Source organism: Phoenix dactylifera, chromosome 8 (genome assembly GCF_051530095.1).
Source record: "Phoenix dactylifera cultivar Ajwa chromosome 8, Ajwa_hap1_PhDact_Kaust_v1.1, whole genome shotgun sequence".
Lineage (NCBI taxonomy): Eukaryota > Viridiplantae > Streptophyta > Magnoliopsida > Arecales > Arecaceae > Phoenix > Phoenix dactylifera.
This window is the reverse complement of record NC_143197.1, coordinates 16,741,906-16,763,078: the sequence shown is the minus strand read 5'-3', so window position 1 is coordinate 16,763,078 and position 21,173 is coordinate 16,741,906. Positions and strand designations below refer to the sequence as shown.

Below are 21,173 nucleotides of genomic sequence, written 5' to 3'. Positions count from 1 at the left end.
TCGGATCATGTCGGGTTTGAATTTAGTAAACCTACACACAACCCAGAAAATGGAATGGGTCTAATTTTAAAGCCCGACCGAGCTCCACGGATCCTCCAAAATAGATCGGGTTGGGTCACAGATCAATCCGACCCATTTGTAGCCTTACTTGGACTACTTAAATGCCAAGTATACTTTTAGGAAGCCAACTTTCCTGTAGTTGCTTGGCTGGTTCAGTTATGATTCTGGACTATATTGATGGAGGTATTGTGCCTCCCGATTTGGCGGTCTTCATGATTATTACCTTGTCTTTTATTTTGCGCTTCATCTTCCTTCCTCTGTGGAACTATCGGAAAAAAAAAAAAAAAAACAAACAAAGGCAAATATGTGTGTCTGGTTAGGCTAGAATGCATTCAATTGGATTGGGTGCCAAGTACTTCCTAAACTGAATTGCTGATGGACTTTTCCAAGTAACAATCAACACCATTGTCCAAAATTTCAGGTGCATAAAATACTTAGAAATAAAAATTGCATTATTTAGAGCTTTTATTCATGCACCGAATTTATAGAAAATGAACAATTTTAAGTTTTTAACGTATGATGCCATGTATTCTTTGCTTGATGCAGTATATATACTACGTATTTCACCGTCATTGTTCCTTGCATGTTATATCAATTTTGCATGGTAAGATGGTGGTCCCACTTTGATAAATATTAATGCTTGCACGAATTGCTCCATGCCAACATTAAAAATTAATATATCCAGAGATATCGAAATTTGCATACCATGTCACGTATTCCTATATTCTGACCAAAATTTACCAGTATCTTGTAATCCTCGGTTCCCTTTCCTGCTATATTTTTCTAGGAGAGGGAAAAATATGGGGTAGTTCTAAATACACCCCCCCGATTGCTCAGGACACCCCCCAAAAACCAAAAAGAAAATACCCAAACTAACCTTTAGTGTAATTACCATATTGCCCTTGAAATTTTCTCAGTACACCTCCCTTCCTCCTCCTCCGTCTCCTCCTCCGTTTCGTTTTGAAAAGGAAAAAAAAAACCACCCCTCAAACCCCCCTTAAACCCCTCGATCCATTTACATCGTTTAGGCGATCTTTGAAGGAGATTTAAGCCCCATTCGAAGCATGGACAAGCAACTAGTGATTTGGGACGAAGAATCGACCGCAAAGGTACGTGTTCCACCTTGTTTCGAAAGTTTTTTTTTTTCACGGTTCGTGCTCCGTTCGGCACTGGATCGCCGAACAAAAGGCTTCTGTTCGACTGCATAGTGCCGAACAGAAGCCTTCTATTCGGCAACCCTCTACCGAACAGAAGGCTTCTGTTCGGCTGCACAGTGCCGAACATAAGGCTTCTGTCCGGCACACTGCAGCCGAACAGAAGGCTTCTGTTCGGCACTGGGTTGCCGAACAGAAGGCTTCTGTTCGGCACTCTGCAGCCGAACAGAAGCCTTCTCGTGCCAAATCGCGTGCCGTGCTGAATTTTGTGCCGAACAGATCCTCTGATTCATTAATTCTTGGTGATAAATTATTTTATATGTAGGGCTATGCTACAACCGAATCGAGTATAATTGGATCAGAATTTGTACTGGATTACACAAGCGAATTTACAACTTACGAGGTATTATAATATATTGTGCAATTTTGTATTAGTTTAGCGAGCTATTTTTACAACTGTGTACTTACATAAATTGTTTAATGTATAGATCTTCAAGAGTAGAGAGGACTTGTGTAATTGGTGTCGTGAAGCTGGGAGGCGAAATGGTTTTGTTGTTGTAATCAAACCTTTCTGATGTACAAGAACTTAACGGTGACAAGCTTGAGCAGATGATTAACACATTTGGTGGGTTTGATCTGGTTATTGGTGGAAGTCCATGTAATAATCTTTCAGGTAGCAACCCCTATAGTCGTGATGGGCTGGAGGGTAAACATTCATCTCTGTTGGCTGATTATTTTCGCATCTTAGACCTTGTGAAGTGTATCATGGGGAAGAACTTCTGATTGCACCATCTCACTTTCTTGTTGAGCAGGCATCATCATTTCTGAAGGAAAAGTTGAGCAGGCATTATCATTTCTTTTGTTGGAAAAGAGGGCTCTGTGATGTCCTTGGTTAAGAGGTTAATCGGCTGCCCTCTCCTTGCAAGGCCAGGTCTTGCCACTGGCACCCTCTTAGGCTTTGCTGCCTTTTTTGGAGGGGAACTTTGTCCAGGGTCAAACCCCCCACGGGAGAGTTAGATTGATTGTTTATATATGTACAATTTTTGAAAGTTGTAAATTTTTTTGGCCTCTTAGAGTCATGTACTGTGAAACTCCATCATCAATATAAATCAAAAAATATCTGTCTTCGCATTGTTAGATTGATTGTTATGTGCACTGTTGTATTTTCGTAAAATAGAACGGGCCAGGCCTTACAAAGATTACACGTAAATGTACCAAAAATATATATTTTTCATTAATATCAAAGGCTTTACAAAGATTACAAAGGCTCCATCATCAATCCCTATGACGCCATCGTCGACGCGTGTACTGCTGTACGTCCGAATGAGAGGGTCCTGGATCCGAATGAGAGGGTGCTGTACTCGGGCCAGGCTCATCACCCAGAAGTACCTGATGCATCTGAGAAATAGCATCATATAGGTGCCCGGCACCTAGTGACGTAGCCTCTGGGCGACCCATCCGTACAATGTCGGTACTGATACCGACTGCAGCTGCATTACGCCGCCGGTGCATGTCAGCATCATCATGACCTCCCCTAGCTCCAGAATGAGTACTCGAGCGCAGATGAGGAGGCTGAACTGCAACGTGCGTGATACGGAGATACCACTCCATGTATCCCGGTACGCTGTCTGATGGCCGGGTAACTGGGTGGCTCCTGCTCGCCTGGCTCAGCACGTGGTCCTCCCACTGCTCCCAAAGCTGATCCATATAGGAGTAATGTATCCGGTACGAGCCTGCTGTGGAACCTCTGTTGGCTCGCGTAGGGGCTAGTGGCGCTCGAGGGATGGTCTGAATACGACCAAACTGTCTAAGAACCCTTTCTGGATGATAGGGTTCTACGATATCAAGGCACTTGATGGAGCCACTAAAAAATGCGACGGGTATATATGGGCGATCTCCCCGAAGCCGATGATGGGGATCCCAAATAACCTGCAAAACAAAAGGTACATTTCAGTTTTATACTATATCGCATATTAAAAGTACTGACAAACACAAGCAAATGGTAATATGATACGTACCTCATCGATGCTCAAAAGGTCCAAGTACTCACGTAGAACCACTAAATGGTCCATCGTGGTACGGGATGGAGTACCGGGCATCCAGCGGTGCACGCGGGGACTGGCATCAGTATACTCGAGCGACGGGTGAGGACTGAGTGCAGGAAAATGCTCATAAATCCATGCCTGCAGAAGCGTCATATAACCACTGATCTGTCTCACTGATGACCTCGACGCAATCCCCAACTGCCGATACAAATATGCTAAGGCAGCTGTACCCCAGGCATATGTGCTCACCCTATCCAGATCCCGCAGTAAACACAGATACGCTATAGGCACCCTGGTCCCACTCTTATCAGCAAAGAGTGTGCAGCCTAACAAAAATAACAAATAGGCTCGTGCTGCACACTCTATCCTCTGCTGGCTGTCTCTATCAGATACAGAGTGAAACTGAGTCCTCAGCCACTCCATCCTCACAGACTGACCGCGCGATGACAGTACCTCCTGATGCGCGTCTCCAGCTGACACCCCCAACAACTCCACAAGTAGCTCCTCAGCATCCCGATCACTCATCCTCTCAGGAGAAACTGATACTGAGGAACCTGCGACTGGAATCCCTAAAATGGCGGATACATCATCCAACGTGATAGTGATCTCGCCAAATGGTATATGGAAGGTGTTCGTCTCGGGCTGCCATCTCTCTACGAAGCCCGAAATCAGAATCTTATCGATGAATCGATAAGAGCACTGCACTAACTCTACGAGGCCCGACTGCCTCAATAGTGCTCTGAACCTGGTATTTGGTTGGTTTGAAGACCACCACTTCCATTCACCAACCTTGGCAGTATGGTTCATGCACTTGAGTGGAGCTCGTTCCTGTAATATAAATGTATAATTACTACTACTTTATAAAACATCAATAAACAAAATATAATGCTATAACAAATAAACAATACCTGTTGCCTCCAGATGGAAGCTGCTATATGCGTCCTGAAACTGATCAGGACGGACTCATCCTCTGGACCTCCTGGACATGGTCCAACGGGCTCATCGTCTTCGCCCCTAGCGGGCATATCATCATGCTCTGACTCAGGAGAGTCCGATGGCATATGAGCAGGCTCGGGAGAAGCAATCCTAGCACGACGTCTCCTAGCTGACGCCGTAGGTCTAACTCTAGCGGGACGGGGATCCATGTCTGAAAATATAGAAATTCAATGTTAGGCTACATCAAAGAAAATAATTCAATTGCATACATAAATGTTCGGCACAAAATTCAGCACGGCACGCGATTTGGCACCAGAACCCTTCTGTTCGGCTGCACAGTGCCGAACAGAAGGCTTCTGTTCGGCTGCTCAGAGCCGAACAGAAGGATTCTGTTCGGCTGCTCAGAGCCGGACAGAACCATTCTGTTCGGCACTGTGCAGCCGAACAGAAGGCTTCTGTTCGGCACCGTGCAGCCGAACAGAAGGCTTCTGTTCGGTTGAGTGTTGCCGAACAGAGGGCTTCTGTTCGGCACTGTTCAGCCGAACAGAAGGGTTCTGTTCGGCGATCCAGTGCCGAACGGAGCACTGGAGGCGGGGGGGGAGCTACCTCGACGTGGTCGTGGAGGCGCCGGCGAGGTGCTCGTTGCTCGGGAGATGGCCGGGGAGGTGGTTCCGGGAGAATGCCGGCGACGAGAGGGAGAAGGGGAGAATGCCGGCGACGAGAGGGAGAAGGGGGAACGGGGGGGTTTTGGGCGTTGGCGAGGTGCACTGCACCGACCGGCGACGAGAGGGAGAAGGGGGAGACGGAGGGGGTTTGGCCGCCGGCGAGGTGCTTGAGGTGCTTGAGGCGAAGTTTTTTGGGCGGAAGGGAGAAGCCGGCTGGAGTGGTGTTTTGGAGGGGAAGAGCGGGGTGGGGGGGGGGGTTTGGGGGGTGTAGAGAGCAATTTAGGTGAGGGGGTGGGGAGGGTGAAGGGTAATTTAGGATTTTTTAATTTTTTAGGGGTGTCCTTAGCAAATGGGGGGGTGTAGAGAGTATTTAATTTTTTTTTAATTTTTGGGGGGTGTCCTGAGCAATCGGGGGGGGGGGGGGGGGGGGGGGGGGTGTATTTAGAACTACCCAAAAATATGTGATCGAGAAGGACTGAATTTTTCCTTACTTCCATGCAATGCCCTTGTGCTTTTGACTAAATCCTGCATGTGTCCTCTGTGGGGTTGGTCTCACTCAAGTTTTTGGAATGATGAGAATTTTGATCTTTTCTAGGTTTTATGGCTGCTCCTAGGGTTTGGTCATCTATGTTGTTGATTATTGGTTGCAAAGCAAGGTTGAGGTGCCCATTAACATCCTTTGTACCACTACATTTGGTCTAGTAGAAAACCTAAGTTATCCTCATGCACTGCACTCAGTAGCCATTGGCAGAGTTCCTTTTTTTGGTGGTAGGGAGAAGGGGGTGGGGGTGGGGGTGGGGGTGGGGGTTAATGCCTGGTCCTTCCGTGGATTGGCCTATAACGTTACTGCTTGTTGTCTGAGACCTAAAATACCCGGTCTAACTCAAGAAGTTGTGCAACTCTCAATCCCTGCCTGCTTATCCTGGCTCTAAATAAAAAACAGAGAGAATAGAAGATAGAAAGAAAGGATTGGTTTCTTCTCTCCTCCCATTTCGAGCTGTTGGTGTCTTCATATGCGGGTCCCTCCTCCCTTCTTCTCTTCACATTTCAAGCCCTATGGTTCTTAATGGATGAACGTGAGGCATTGGGATATTAGTGCTCTCTGTTTTTATTTTTACTTATTTTATTTTTTTATTTTTTATTTTTTATTTTTATTTTTTTGGGGGGGGATCACTGGCATCCCATTTCTTGTTCCCATGTTGGCTTTTTGTCAAATGTGTAATGGTTGGAAAACTATTTCTAACTGGAATTTGTTTTCTCTAGAGATAATTTAGAGAAAAAGTCGGTCCTGATGTTTATGGATTTGCGCTCGTATGAAAACACATAATTGCCATCTTAAATTACAACCCTTGACCAGATTTACACTCAAGTAGTTTTATCATTCCAAACAATAGTAAATGCTCGGTACTCTCCTATCGGCGCGATATACATGAAGTAAATGTGACGTTAATTGCTGCAATGATTAAGATAGCTGTTCCTCTTTCTACAAGCTTGATCAAAAGCACAAACATGGTTATTGATGTGAGGTAGTACATGAAACCTAATGCCCGTATATTTGCTATTCCTCTTGTTTGTGGCATTTATACTCTATTATTATGCATTTGAACATCCTTATCGTCTTGTTTCAACAATGAATAAGCATTTGTACATGCCTACTGCTTTAGCTAAATATAGTTCCTGTTGTACTTACTGTACACAGATAGTGGTTACCTATCTCAAATCATGTAGATATATGCACTCTGTCTCAACTACAAGCAGTTTTGGTTGCCTGGTAACCTTGAAAGAATTCTCCTTTTGTGCTACAGTGATTGCAGGCCATCACATAATGCTGAACATATTTGCTCATGCAAAACTGGTTCCAAGGGCAGTTCATCTCATTTTAGTTCCAAGGGAACTCATCTAATTTTAATCAAGTTGGGGCGGAAATAAGAGCTGTGGGTGCAAAGGACCATATCAAAAAAGCACCTTAGATGCTTGAAAGTGCTTCATAGAATGTGCTAGTTACGAACTTAAGTATGCATGCACTCAATGACATAATTTGTAACTTTTGCATCGCAAATTAACATAATTTTGTATTTTTAAAGAAAAATTGTAAGCATTTAACTATTGAATGCATATATCTAGGGCAAAGAAGGACTCATGCTAATCGAATGGGCTTGCAGGTTTTGTCACTTTCTAAGGCTTTTAAGCAATTATTGGTTTCTAACATGTGAAAGATGGACTTCAAAATGTACCATTCTATAAACAGGTTAATATGGTAAAAGATATTCGCCGAGATTGTACCCTCTATTTGGAACGAAGGATAGATTAATGCAAGGATGGATAAGGGAGGAAGCATGGATGAGAAAGAGGATAGGTGGTTCTTCCATCTATCCATCCTTCCATATATTTGGTAAAATATGGAAGGATGAATACGAATGATTTGCAGTTGGGTGGCCTCTTTTGTTGCCGACTACTCGAAAGACCATCTTTGGGTAGGAGAGGCGGAGTTACCCAGTGCACTTTGTGATGTACTACTGTATTTTGATTTTCTTGATTATATCCGTACATATTATGCATGATACTCCCGCTTTCAGCAAAAAAAAGAAGAAAAGAAATGATTTCCTCTATTTAGTCTAAGAGAAATAAATGATATTTGTATGATATTTTGCTAAACAACCCTTTGATAAAAATGTACTATTATTATTATTATCAACTTATAATAATTACTTATACCAAAGAAGTAGAGCAATACATATACTTATAATCTTTATAATTTATAATTATACGAAAAATATATAAATATTTAATTTTATTTTAATTTAATCTAATTTATAATTTTATAAATTAGTTATATATGAATTAATTTGTTCATACATATTCATTATATAAACAACCAATTTATAATTTTTTGAGTAGTTAATTAATTTTATATAAATAATTAACTAAAAATTATGAATATAAATAAAAAATAGAAGACAATTCTAGTGATTTACTTATAATTATGAAATTATGTGCCTAAATTACAATAATTAGTAATCAAATTTAATAGTATAGGGTTAATTATATAGGTAAAATAAAAATATATAAATAAAATAAATAAATAAGTGAATTTAGTTTGTTTTTATTTGTAGTTATCTGTTTAATTTAATTGTACTAAACTATTTCTTGGGTTATAGGTCTCTTATTCAGTAAAAGAGTGAAGAAGTGTTAGGACTTTGTCAAAAAAATTGACAAGAAATAATTTATCAATGTAAAAATCTACCCAGCCCTCACATACTCCGTCCATTCATTTTTGCATCCTCCTAATTTGGACCAATGCAATTGTTGGGCCAAGAGTGATAGACAATTCCTCCTTTTCATGCATCCTTCATAAGATTTTTTTAAATCAAACAGTGAATGGAAGCCATTCATCCTTCCAAACCTATCCTTTTCCTTTAATAACCCCAACCACAGGGGTAGTGCGGGGTTGCCATGTTATTAAGCTTAGCATAGGTAGGAGGCTATTACGAAGGAACTCTATGGTGACAGGTCACTTTTGTCATGTCTAGCTATGCTAGTATTTTAATGTCATTCTAAAGAAACTTGGGTAGCATAGTAGAATATGAAACCAATGTAGGTCACTCGCCTATTTGTTTCATGTAGTGCTTCAACCAAGAATTTCCTAAAAAAATACAGATCTTTGATATTTATGCATGAAACTTTTATAAAGTACAAAAACGAAGGAGCACTACTTGGAGCTACTTTTAAAAATGCAAACAAAGCAATCTCTTCTTCTCCTCTTCTTTATTTTCTGGGTACTGCCATACTGAATGTTCTACATTTTTGTTGGTTTTGAGAGGATTGCATCTGGACATTTTCATCTCGGTTGCCCCATTGCAAATGAGTGATGCTACGTGGCACTACTTTCATGCGGGAAAACACTTGATCGTATCGCACTAATGTGCCTGGGGAATATGCGTACATGAAACAGGCGTCCCAAAAGATTGCGTTCCAAATATGTTTTTATTATTTTTTCTTTTTTTTTCTGTTCTTGCCGTTGGAGCCACCTGTGCCAACCTGCACTGTGCCGCGTGCCATGAACCACCAACGTGTTGTGGCGACGGATGCAACAGGGACTGTAAGTTTATCCTTCACCGGTCGGTCACTATAAAACCATGGAATACGAGGGCAAGTTCATTCAACTGGTTACCATTTTCGGTATTAACTAAACGAACAAAAAAAATAATCTTTAATTAACTTCTCTGATTGCGACAGCATATAGACTGCAGTGTTTCATATATATAAGCACATCTCATTGATTTTAGAAAATCACTTTAGGTGCACGCCTAAATGCCCTAAGCACAACTGACAAGAACAGGGAAGAGAATATGCCAAGCCATATGGTTCCTTGCTCATTACATGCCTCAAGCCAGCTCTATGGCTGATTGCAGTCCCCACTGAGTCATGATTTGTGTGCAATGAACCCGGGCTACCCCTATTTAGGATAAAAGATCACTTGAAAATTAGAGGGATTTGTAGCTTTCCAATGTTACAAGTCTTCCAACTATATTTTTTGAGAGAAGTATAATATAAATTTAACATGGTTTCAACACCTTGATGAAAGAATATGGCTGCCATCTATATTAATGGTCATTGCCAAAGACCAGAAATGCTGTTTGTTGGATACATAATATCAGAATTTACATATATCAGACAACAATGTTGGGCAACGCATCCACTGCAAAAGGGCAAAAGTAACCATTATGATTTCTCAAGACGTTACATGAACCGTCAAGGCAAATGGACAAAGGGCTGTCTACTGAAAGAAAAGTATATTGTCAGCACAACAGAAAAAGCTTGATCAGAACGCAAATCATGGATTCTGAATTGTGTCTATGTACCAAAATGCACACGTCTGCTTCCTTCGTCTCTTCCCGAGTTTGCAATGCAGGTGTTATTGTTCTTTCTTCTTCTTCCTCTTATACCACTTGAACATCCGCTTAATATAAAGCATTATTTTTTAATATTTAAAATTAGATCTGTATGTCTAGGTGGTGGAACCACCACTGCCTATCTATTACTGACTTGTTCGTCTAACAATAGGGCAAAATCATCGTTTCCTGACAACACCGCATATCATACTAGCGCACCTTATTTTTCTCAGTACCTGCAAATGAACCCCTGAATATAAATGCTGCAACCGTGACAAATTAAACAGACAACCCAGAAACTTACCAAATATATTTGACTTCAAGGGAAACCGGTTTGGCGATCCTTTTGATCTTAGCTCCCTCAGTTGCCAACGTTTATTTGGCTTTTCACTTTTGATTGAAGTATCGCTTGTCTCTCCCATCACAGAACTAGCTCCTTCTTTTCTGACCTTTTCATGATATATAGCCGGAGGTGAGAGTCTAAATTGAGGAAGAGTATCAACTTGAAGAGATCGCTGAGCTTTCTGAAGGATACTCAATATTTCAAACTGCAACAACATGATCCAGCTTTAGCCTTAGCTATTCAACGTCCAAAATTGGAGAAAAACTACCTGAAGATTACAAGTTGAACAGAAATATTTTACAAAGGAGAAATTTATGTACCCGAGACATCTGTTGAAGCCCATAACTCTTCTCTGCAGTATCTGGTTCATGCAGGTGACGAACAGTCCCTTGTGACGGTTGGGAGCCTGATGCAGAATATTTGACCAACCCATTCTGCACAAGAATTGATTTGCTTTGTCCATTCTGGTTCTTTGTTAGACAAATTGGGCATGCAACTGATGACTCGCTGTTGGATGATTCATTCTCAGATTCATAATGGAGATGCATCGAGTGACCACAACTGAATACTCGAATTCCCAAACTAGAGTAGTCCTTGGTAAGAGAGCAGCCACAAATACAGCAAGTAAAATCTTGTGGAGCATATGCATGAGATGCCCCCTTCTTTAGCAGGCTCAAGGTGTAGAATGTATCATCCTCAATTAATGATTTAGCCGTGTCCTAGAGAAGCGGAAAACAGTGGAAACTATAAAACTTCCCTTATCAGATAAAACCAGGCAATACATAAATAAATATGATCTAAGATGCCATTATACCAAATAACCAATCTGTTCAAGGAAGGATCATGTTCGACCATATATAATGAGCTATGAGAATTTCAGACAAAAAATGTAGCATGCTTTTAAAACAAAATTCAAGGAGATGTGCTCTACAAACCTTCGGACTCTTGAAACCAAACATGTACATAACACATGCAGTTTGAAACAGAAATTTTGCACCAGTTTGTTGCTCTAATTTTTGTATAACAAACTCAGTACACCAAAGTTCACACTAAACCAAGCTAGTTCACTTGTTATTCTTCTAAATTTGGTAAATAATGGGGCTTTCCAGCTTAATGAGCTACAGATATCAAACCACTAGATGGTAGATTACATGTATTCAAAAGAAAATGAATAGAATATTGCTTAAACTACACATACCAGTATTCTTCTCTCATAGCCATATGTCCCCAACATCTTCAATATGGTGAATCTAAAATCACCAAACTCTTGATTCCCATTGTCAGAAAGGAGTTTGCCCATGATGACTGGGAGGGGTACAAATCCAGTCATTCCCTCTATGATTTCCCCAACAAATTGTGACAACACTCTTCGCAAAATACCAGTACACTTTTTGAACCCCATATCAGAACTTGCAGGTGAACTGCCAACATAACTTTGTCCTTCAGATACTGCTTTGTTGCCATAGAATCTCTTCAACGGCTCAGAAAACCTGGACCAGAAATTTGTAGTTCTAAATGTCAGATAGGAACATAATATAAATCTACAATAAAACTGAAAACATGTCACCTTAACAACTTGTGAAAATGATAGATAGTGAAAGTGGCACCAAAGGCGAGACATTGAGTCATGGTGGCTCATTGCTCTTTTTTTCTTCCCCTCGATGCACTAGATTCTAAAGTCATACGCAGAGAATAAAAAAAAATGAAATATGATTTTGAATGTAGCATAGGTACATTATCATTATTTTAATATAATTGTGATGAATGCCACATAATAGTGATTCTTGATCCAGCAATTCATATACAGCAGCAAGTATGCCACACAAATGTAATTATGATGCATAATCAGTAATTGTCCTAGAACAAAGAGGTGGAAGGCAATATACCATCTAAGGAAATCATGTGCTAAGAACGGCTGAATTCCAGTAAAATCTGGGACCTGCCCAAATTTAAGCAAGCGGGCTACTTGAAATCACTCATCACAAACTAATTGCAGACCCAGAAATAAGATGGCACCAATACTCTCAACATCAAAGGGACCATTTCACTCCACAGCTATTTGCAATCCAGGAAGTCTTACAGGGCCGATAAGATCTTCCCGACAGGATTCAATTTGGAAAATATGATAGAAGGGAAAGCTTTTCAACAAGAATGACTTTCCTGGTGAGACAAATAATCCTTGTTTCAAGGTATAACAAATCTACTCGTGGAGGTGACTTACCTTATTTTAACAGAGAGGAGCTCTTTGAACTGCCATTCTTCCCCCCTTCATCGTATTTAGAGAGGGCCATCTCCAGTAAGATCTCCTGACATCCAAACAGGCCCTAAATGCATTGCTAGAGAATCCTCACCTAAAATCAAATAATCTTGAAAGTTTATCGAAGAAACAAAATCATCATCATCATGAACCTAGGCCCATTGATTTCATCATCAAGCAGACTATCAACATGGAAACCCACGATAATTATGGCTGACCAATTTAGGCTGCATTTAGTTGAGGAATACGGAGGAATAAAAGGTCCTTAACCTGCCTATTCCAGTTCTTTTCAGCCAAACATTCATTTGAGGATATGGGTTAAACTACTTTCAGAATGAGTATTTCAGGGAAATAGGTAGTTCAGGAGGACAGAATAAGGACAAAAAGGAGAAAGGAAAAAATGTAAAAGAACATGATAATGACCTTCATGAAGATGGGATGATGGGCAAGGCTAGGGCATTTTGTACTATCATGAGAAGATGGTTACCACAAGAGAAAGGAGAAAGATGAAGATAGGTATGCTATAAACACATTGCTAGAGAAATCTCTTCTACCTAATATGCCCTCAAATAAGAGGCTGTCTCGTTGCCTGCAATTCCACTCACTTGTCTACAACAAGACTTGCAATTGCAAGTAAAAATGCTGCCTTTATATTTTATCGTTGAAAAAAATATTACTATTTGACTTCTTGTGATAGACAGTTGCATATGATTTGCACTTTGGTTGCATGATATTAAACAAAATGTGGTAATCCTGGAGATGACCTGGTAAAGTTACTCCCTTAGAAACAGTGAACTGTCTGTTTTCTCTTTGTTTTATTTAACCAATAGGCAGCCAACTATAAACTTTTTCTCATCATGTATGTTTTATAATAATAAAGTTTTATTTATGATAACTATAATAATAGTGCAATTATAATTATAAAATTATATCAATTACTATGATCTTAAAAATTAATCACAATTATTTCAATATTATTACCAATAATGAATGTCGCATTATAACTATATACTAATATTTATATGTTCATATAACATTATAACGTTATGTATTATGTAATTATTACAATATTACAATGCAGGAACTGTTGCTAAGAAATATAACGAAAAAAGTTTGTAATCAGAATATGAAGAAAAATGTGTTATAATCTGCATAGCTGTTGAAGGTAATATATGTTACAAAGCTTGTTTACCCTAACTCAGTCTAGGTAGAGTTGTGGTGTGGATGCTAAAATAGCATTAGGAATAACTAAAATGGCATACATGCCTTGAAACTATTTTTTTACATTAAACACATGAAAGTATGCCTAACATTTCACTTAGTTCTCGGTTCGTGCATACGTATGCACGCATATACATCTTTCATGTTTGCCAGGTTTAATAGTACAAAGCAAGATTTTATATCCTGTTGGGCGGGGGTGTCCCAGTTTCTCCACCAAAGGGGATGCCCTACTGTCCCACCCTATCCCGACGGGCATCCCTGTCTAGTGGCTCAGTAGGCACCCTCCAACCCTCTCCCCTTTTCTTTCTTTATATGTTTCTTTTTCTTGCTTCATTTTTTTTTCTTCTTCCTTCCTTTCTTTCTTTCCTTTTCTTCTTGTTTCTTTCTTTTTTCCTTATTTCCTTCCTTTTTGTCTTTTTCCTCCCTTTCTTCTTTCTTTATTCCTCTTCCTTCCTTCCTTTTTTTCCTTTTCTTCTTTTCTTCCTTGCTTTCTCTTTCTTCTTCTTTCTCCCACATGGATAGGTTGTGGAGTTCCCCCCCCATTCCGATCCTATTTTCTCACACGAACAGGATGAGAAGGCAGGGATGTCTGTCGTCGCACTGAGAGTTAGAACCTTAGTAGAAAGATTTCATGGACAAGGATTCATTTAAGATTTTTATTACAAAGAAAAATGCTTTGGCTGGTCTACTTGAACTTCATCATTCAATCCTCGCCATGGACTTAAGTCCCAACGGGATGTCTCGTTGGACACCAAGACGGGGTACAATCTCGAGCATTGGGACAGGACCATCCCACCATTTTTCCAGCATCCTGATTGGTACGTCTTGAGACATCCCCTATCCCAAGTACTGAGATGGGGTGAGACGTCAGCGCATCCTATCCAATAGAAAAAATGGGACAGCCCTATCCCACGAGATTTAAAACCTTGAACCTCGCAATCATCATTTTCAAGTGGTTGAATTTCTGATAGGTAATGATAATAAATGTGAACTACTAAATATATTTGTTTTGTAAGTAGCTTATTAAATCTATTAGTTAAGCCCAACTAACTTACAACTTGCATCATATGAATTCTTCTATTCTATATTAATCGATAGGTCATGCTTAAGTCCGTGCATAATCCGTTTGCACACATGACCTCTATGAAAGACAAATTAGTCCAACCATGCCTTAGTCTGATTTCACCAGGCAGGCAGGTTGCTTACTTGGATTTGCAATGACAGCACATTATATTCAAATTTTAGGATTTCAGATGGCCAAAAATTTTCATGTTCAGGATCAATTCTTGTTGGTATAAAATATAAATCCTTAAATTGCAAACCAATCATGACAGAGGTGCTTTATGGTTGAACTATATTTATAGTCTATAATTTGATGAAATCGAAGGAAAGAAAGAGCTGTAGTGAGCTATTAAAATGATTTTCTATTTGATCATCATTATACATGCATTCTTTTGATCATAAAATTGCTAGCCAGTACAAATGTTATACATTCACTTACAATTTGCATGCTTTTTTCCTGTTTTCAAAAATCGCAGACTCAAACAATTGCTTGTTTTTCTGCCTCCTAATCAAGAGGGTAGGAGGATTGTAATTGCAACAAAAGAAGAAACTAGTTTATCGCTTATATAGCCAAAACCAAAGCAATCCAAACTAACTAGTAGTATGCTATCTATATGGGATGAACATTACAGATCATGTTATGCCTCCTCAGATTCTGAAAATGTTGAATGATTGGCTCTCAACTTGAAGGCAGCCCATTTATGGATTAAGGTAGAATTTATAGCTAAGACAACTTTTGAAAAGAGAGATTGCATTAAACCTACAAGCCCATGTATTGTGTAAGGAGACTGACCTTGTCTACAACTAATTAGAATGCATGACATCCAAGCAACTATATTACATTTTATTTGAAACATCATTAATAATTTAACAATTTCTTTTAGCTTTTAAAACTAATTAGACCTGACTGGCACTGACTGTAACGATCCAGAAAAACCGCAACCTAAAACACTGGCGTGTTTCTGATCAAGCTGGTTATGAGAGCAGACGAGAGGCTAGTGAATCTAAATCACCATCTCGAGATGGAAGATATGCTGTTGGTTTGCCCCTTGTCCCTGCTTCGGTTTGTTGGTTAATAAAAACACGAGTTTCGATAGGCTGGAGGACTGATACTATAAGTAACATGAAGGCCTTATTCAGATGTATGAAGAAGAATACCACTAGGGATGTAGAACTAGTTGAGAAAGCTAGTACTTCGGGGCGTTGCTACAAGAAAAGACTTCAATATGTCACAACTTACAACTTCAGTAATTCTTAATTAGTTATGTACTTCTAATTTTCTTCCCATTATTTATCTTTCTCTAGAGTTGCATGTTGCATTAATTTACATACACTGAATATTGTTTATCTTTGGTGCTCAATAGATATTATTGCATAATTTGCAGGAAAGAACTGCAGTTTTGCCACTAACATGCCATGTTACATATCTAAGGTTCACAAACAACTACACAAAGTAGTTCCCTTAATTTGTTATACTGTAAATTAGCTTATAGTTTGATTTATTTATATTTGGCCGTTATATTTGTTCGTTTATGAATATTATTGATTTTCAAATGCAATCCATCTAAAAATCCACCTAAGTTATCGCTTTTTGCTTAAATGCTAGGCAATCACTTGCTACATTCATATTATATATAATAACTGCCTTTTAAACACCACACATGCATAACAAATTGAGATTTAGAATTTCATATAACAGATTCATTTATTATATGGATATTAATATATAACTCTATAATTAGGAATTTGGTAATTTATGTCCCACTTATTAGTAGAGTAAAAATAATTCCTGGATAGATATGGTACATATTTCCACCCAGCATGTTTCTTGTCTTAGTTTCCAGATTCATTGTCCATTTACTTGGTGCCAGAATCATGAATTGAAGTATTGCTCCATATCCTACTATAATGAATCTCACAATATGCATGATCTCAAAAATTTCAAGCATAGTGCAATGGGATGTACCAATGCATTGCATAAACAGGCTCATATTGCTACATATTAGCCTGTAAAAGTGCTTTTGCCTAAATGCAAGTTGCAATTTGATATGTAATATGTGCTACTCTATTTTCCTCTCCTGTACCAATGCTTGATCATCCAAAACAGTCTTGGTTATGTTCAGGATAGCCTAAAGCTCTTCACCATTTGCTCGTTTTTGAGTCTAGGATCTGAAGGCTGAATAACAAATTGGATGCAACGAAAACATTCTTCCATAGTATAGTGAATCAAAAGCTAGATGTCATTTTCTCTCCTATCTTTCGTAGGTTTTACAAAAAGCATATTAAAATCTTGCTTTAATTTCAGACTAAACATGGTTTTAAATGCCACAAAAAAGGGACGGCACATCCAGTGTTGTGCCATTCTGGCCAAAAACTAGCACAGGGACACCCCTCAGGTCGCTAAAACAAGTGAGATTCAGGCATCCCAGTAGGAAGGGTCAATGTCAATCAGTATATGCCCTGGTTCAGCCAGTACAACATAGGAATCACATGTCCCAATTGAAACATGCCACACCACCACGTACTAAGACCAATTCAATTGGTTTGCCAGTTGTTTCAATAGCTTTGCAATTCTTTTTCCAAAAAATGTGGTGGGGAAAAGGGGGGCCATCAAGGTGTCCTAGGGTGCCTTTAGGCATCTCATGAAAGGCGAAGCTCGCCTTATGTCCAAAGTATGAGAAAGTGGGAAGAAGAAAGAGAGAGAGACAGAGAGAGAGGAAGCTAGAGGAGAGGGGAGCAAGGTCTCGAATTGGTGAGGATGTCAACAGCATAGAGCAAGGAGCCTTAGGATCTGATTAGGTTCTCCTCCTCTCCCACGCCCCCCGAAAAAAACACCTTTTTAGGGGCCAATAACCTTATTATGTAGACAAACAAAGTTTTTTGACACCTTAATATAAACCAGCACAAAGCTCTGCACCATATGTCGGTACAGGATGGATCGGTACCATACTGTTTTGGTCTGGTACCAGCCCCAGTACCAATATTTAAAGCCTTGAACTAAACAGCGAACATCAAAGTAATTAAGCAATCAAACTTATCATGTTATTCATCAATTCGGCCATGAATTAATTTGCTTTGGGCATGAAATGGAGTTATATCCTTGATGTATCTTCCCATTTGGTTTTAGCATGATTTTAAGGTTATTTGTGTCATTATTATGTAACCGTCAATGCATAATTTCAGTGTATATGATAAATTTCTTCAAACCATGTTCTTATTGCTGCATGTTAAATGACAACCCAAATAGTTATCCAGGATATTTTTGTTAGAAGTATGCTCTAGAAGCCAATTTGGCTGACGCATTATTTTATTCTGGAACATAAATTTGTACTTGACCTAATTAAGTTGAGCATTCTTTTCATTCATGTTCTTATGTGTCCATGGATCGTCCAAAGAATCAATAAGATGATGACGCATATTCTCAAGAGTTGAGAATTTGAGGCATGTGTCATTGGTGATTAATTCCTGAATTGCTCCTGATCGATGGATCATCACGAGGACGGTGATTGATCCGCTGAGATTAGTGCACATATTGCTTTCTTTGATGGACGAGTCTTGAGTCCATAGTGTAGGGACACTGGAGCAATTGTGCAAGTGCTTGTTAGAGAACAAGGGTACTGAGCGTGACCAAGACAAAAAGTCACTTGGATGTCTATCCACTCGTCAGTGACGAGCTTGATGTTGCAGTAGTGTGACTGGTCCTTTGACCTGCGATGCTTCGGCTGGTCACAGTGAGGTTATTGTAGTTTGACTGCACACATACATTGTCTCTAGCCATATGGGTCCATGCAGTATAGATTGGCTGCAGTAGGTTCACTGTAGAAGTAGGGTATGCACCTATAAGGTCTATCGACCTTGATAGATAAGGAGAGATCCTATATGATTTATAAGACTGAGTTCGTAAGACCTCGGCCGGGGCAGTAAAAATAGTGGAGAAAGAGTTTTCCATTCTCGAACTTAAGTCGAATAAATCTTGACATATGACAGACGATGGGGTTTGACGAGTTGTCCATGACCTCCGTCCTGTAGGGATCTACGATAGAAGGACTGTATCATACGATAACTGCACCTAAAGGTTCATCATTCCATTCTGCTGGGTAGCCACTACATGCTGCTAGGTGTCACTGCTGGATGGTGAGACTCACAGGGAATATCTTGATGATCGATAAACCCTGATGAGTTGAGTTGGAACTGTTCCAACCCATTGAAAGAAGTTTTCAATGATATTGTGATACAGATCGCAATATATCTTACTACCAGTCAGAATAGAACCTATGGGGTCACACACACTAGAGGTATTGACCGATCTGATGGTTGAAATGTGATTATGAATCACGAGTAATCAATTCGATTGATAATCAAATTGAAGAAGGAACAATGGGAATTGATTAATTGGACTTGGAACACAAATCCTACTTGGAGTAGGATTCCTGGAGTCCTAATTGGATTAGGACTGGGAATCCTACTTGGACTAGGACTGGGAGTCCTACTTGGAGTAGGATTCCTACAATCCTAATTAGATTAGGATTTTGAATTCAATTTGGATTCCTACTTAGAATAGAATTCCTAGAAGTCCTAATTGGATTAGGACTTTGGATTCAAAGAAGAGTCCTAATTGGATTAGGACTAAAATTAAATAAGTCCTAATTGGATTAGGATTTCTTAAGTCCCAATTAATTATTAATCTAATGACTCCTAATTAGATTAAGATTGAAGGGTTCAATTGAGTCATGATTCATTGAGTTCTAACTGGATTAGGACATTGCATGGATCAAACCCAAAATTGGTTCACCCTTGAACTAAGCTTAATTAGATTAGGGCTTAGCCACATTAGGGCACCCCAATCCTTACTTAATGAGGATTAGGGTTAACCATGAGGGAGGGGCGCAAGCCCCTCCCCCTTTTTCTCCTTGGTGCGGCAACACAAGAGGGGCCGGCGCCCCTCTTGGAAAAAGATCAAGGGCTCCTAATTTGTAGGAGCCCTTCATGCCTTTAAAAGGAGAAGTGGGCGGCACCCTAGGGCAATTTTTGAAGCCCTCTCCCTCTCCAACTCGTGGCCACCCTTTCTCCCCTTGGTTTTCAGCCGCAAGCAAGGTGAGAAGAAAAGAAAGCTTGGCGGCCATCTTCTTCCCTCCTTGGTTCCAACGCAGGAAAAAGGAAGTAGGCTGCAGGGGCTTTGATTCTTCTTCAAACTTCATCCTTCTTCTTCCTCCTCCCAAGCACAATCAAGGGTTGATTCAAAGGGAGGACATCAGCCATCTAAAATAGTCTCTGCAAGGGAGCTAGCACCCCGGAGAGACAAGGAAGCTTTGATCGGTCCTTTGCTTCGTGTGGATACCCGTAGAGGCCGGACGCGTGAACGGCTTCAAGCGAACCTTCATCCTAAACCACGAACTTCAGTTTGCAATGACCATCTACCCGCACAAGGTGAAGATCTGATCTTCATAATTAGTTTAAAAGTTTTTAATTCTAATCTATCTACGAACGGTTATTCAACAACGTTCATAGGATGAACGTCGATCCCGCGCATGCCTCTTCCGCTGCCATCTGAATTTTTTTTTTTTTAATTTTCTGCGATATGGGCGGGTTCCCAACAGTGGTATCAGAGCCTAGGCTTCGTAGATTAAGGTTAGAATTAATTATTAACAGGCATGATAGATCTGAAATTTAAAAGGATATGTATACTGAAATTTTCCGCATGCAGAATTTTTCAGGGTTGCTGATTTTTGCATGCTGATTTTTATGTGATAAATTGATGATTCTAATTGCATTGTTAATGGGATTACAAAGTTTAGAATCATGTTTAGCATGATCAGCAACCCATGTCATAAGATAATCAATTAGATTTCAGATCTGAAAATTATAATTGTTGCATGTGGTGATGATCATTGGATTCAAACCCTTTTGGTATCAATTGTAAAGACCTGCGATGTGATCTGCAATGTCATGTAATTTTTCAGATGCTTGCATGCATCTTATTTGATGTTTTGAGAGATCTGCGTGCCTCCTAAAAGGAGATGTAATTTATTATTAAATATCTGGTTGTATTTCTGTGATGTGATGTACGTCAACGATCAAGTCAAAGACAGTACATGAGATGAACGGCGAATGTGAGCGGTTGATGGCGATTGGATCAAGAGTTGATCAAGGATCGAATCAAGAAGGCTCGGGACCAATTCAAGAATTGAAGACCAATTGATCGATTGACGTGCATGTGCTTGTAATATGACCTAATTAGAATCCATGTTCATCACCTATTTAAAATTCAGCTTTTATTTATTGCTGCAATTATAACTGCCTGTGATGTGCTATTTGCATGTGATGCGAATGTGAGCGGGGTAGATAGGTTTACATGTGATGCAAACTAATAGACCAATCCAAATGAGACTTAAACTAAAACCTCCTCAATCAAGTCGAGAGTGAACCAACATGAGTGAGTCATATTAGATTAATTGATCTAATTGGTGTCTAGGAAAGCATGAAAGGTGGTTACTTAATTAGGACCTTACTCTCTGAGTAAGGGGAGCCTCCTACCTGC

General features: G+C 39.7%; 1 protein-coding gene across 3 annotated transcripts in view; it reads right to left on the bottom strand.

The window, feature by feature from the left end:
* Nucleotides 1-9,439: 9,439 nt before the first annotated feature.
* The window catches only part of SETH5 (transducin family protein / WD-40 repeat family protein), a 53,760-nt gene continuing 42,026 nt past the window's right edge, over nucleotides 9,440-21,173 (bottom strand). For 2 of the 3 annotated variants that reach the window (XR_015968028.2, XM_039117382.3), the window contains exons 16-19: nucleotides 11,294-11,585; nucleotides 10,416-10,814; nucleotides 10,057-10,300; nucleotides 9,440-9,988 (exon numbers count right to left, since the gene is read on the bottom strand). Coding sequence is in view for 1 of the 3 variants with exons in the window: in XM_039117382.3 (XP_038973310.2) it covers nucleotides 9,963-9,988; nucleotides 10,057-10,300; nucleotides 10,416-10,814; nucleotides 11,294-11,585 (961 nt within the window). In the remaining 2 variants the exon portion in view is untranslated. Of the gene's footprint in view, nucleotides 9,989-10,056; nucleotides 10,301-10,415; nucleotides 10,815-11,293; nucleotides 11,586-21,173 lie in introns of those variants that run through there. The other variant, XM_088702912.2, reaches the window with a different exon arrangement.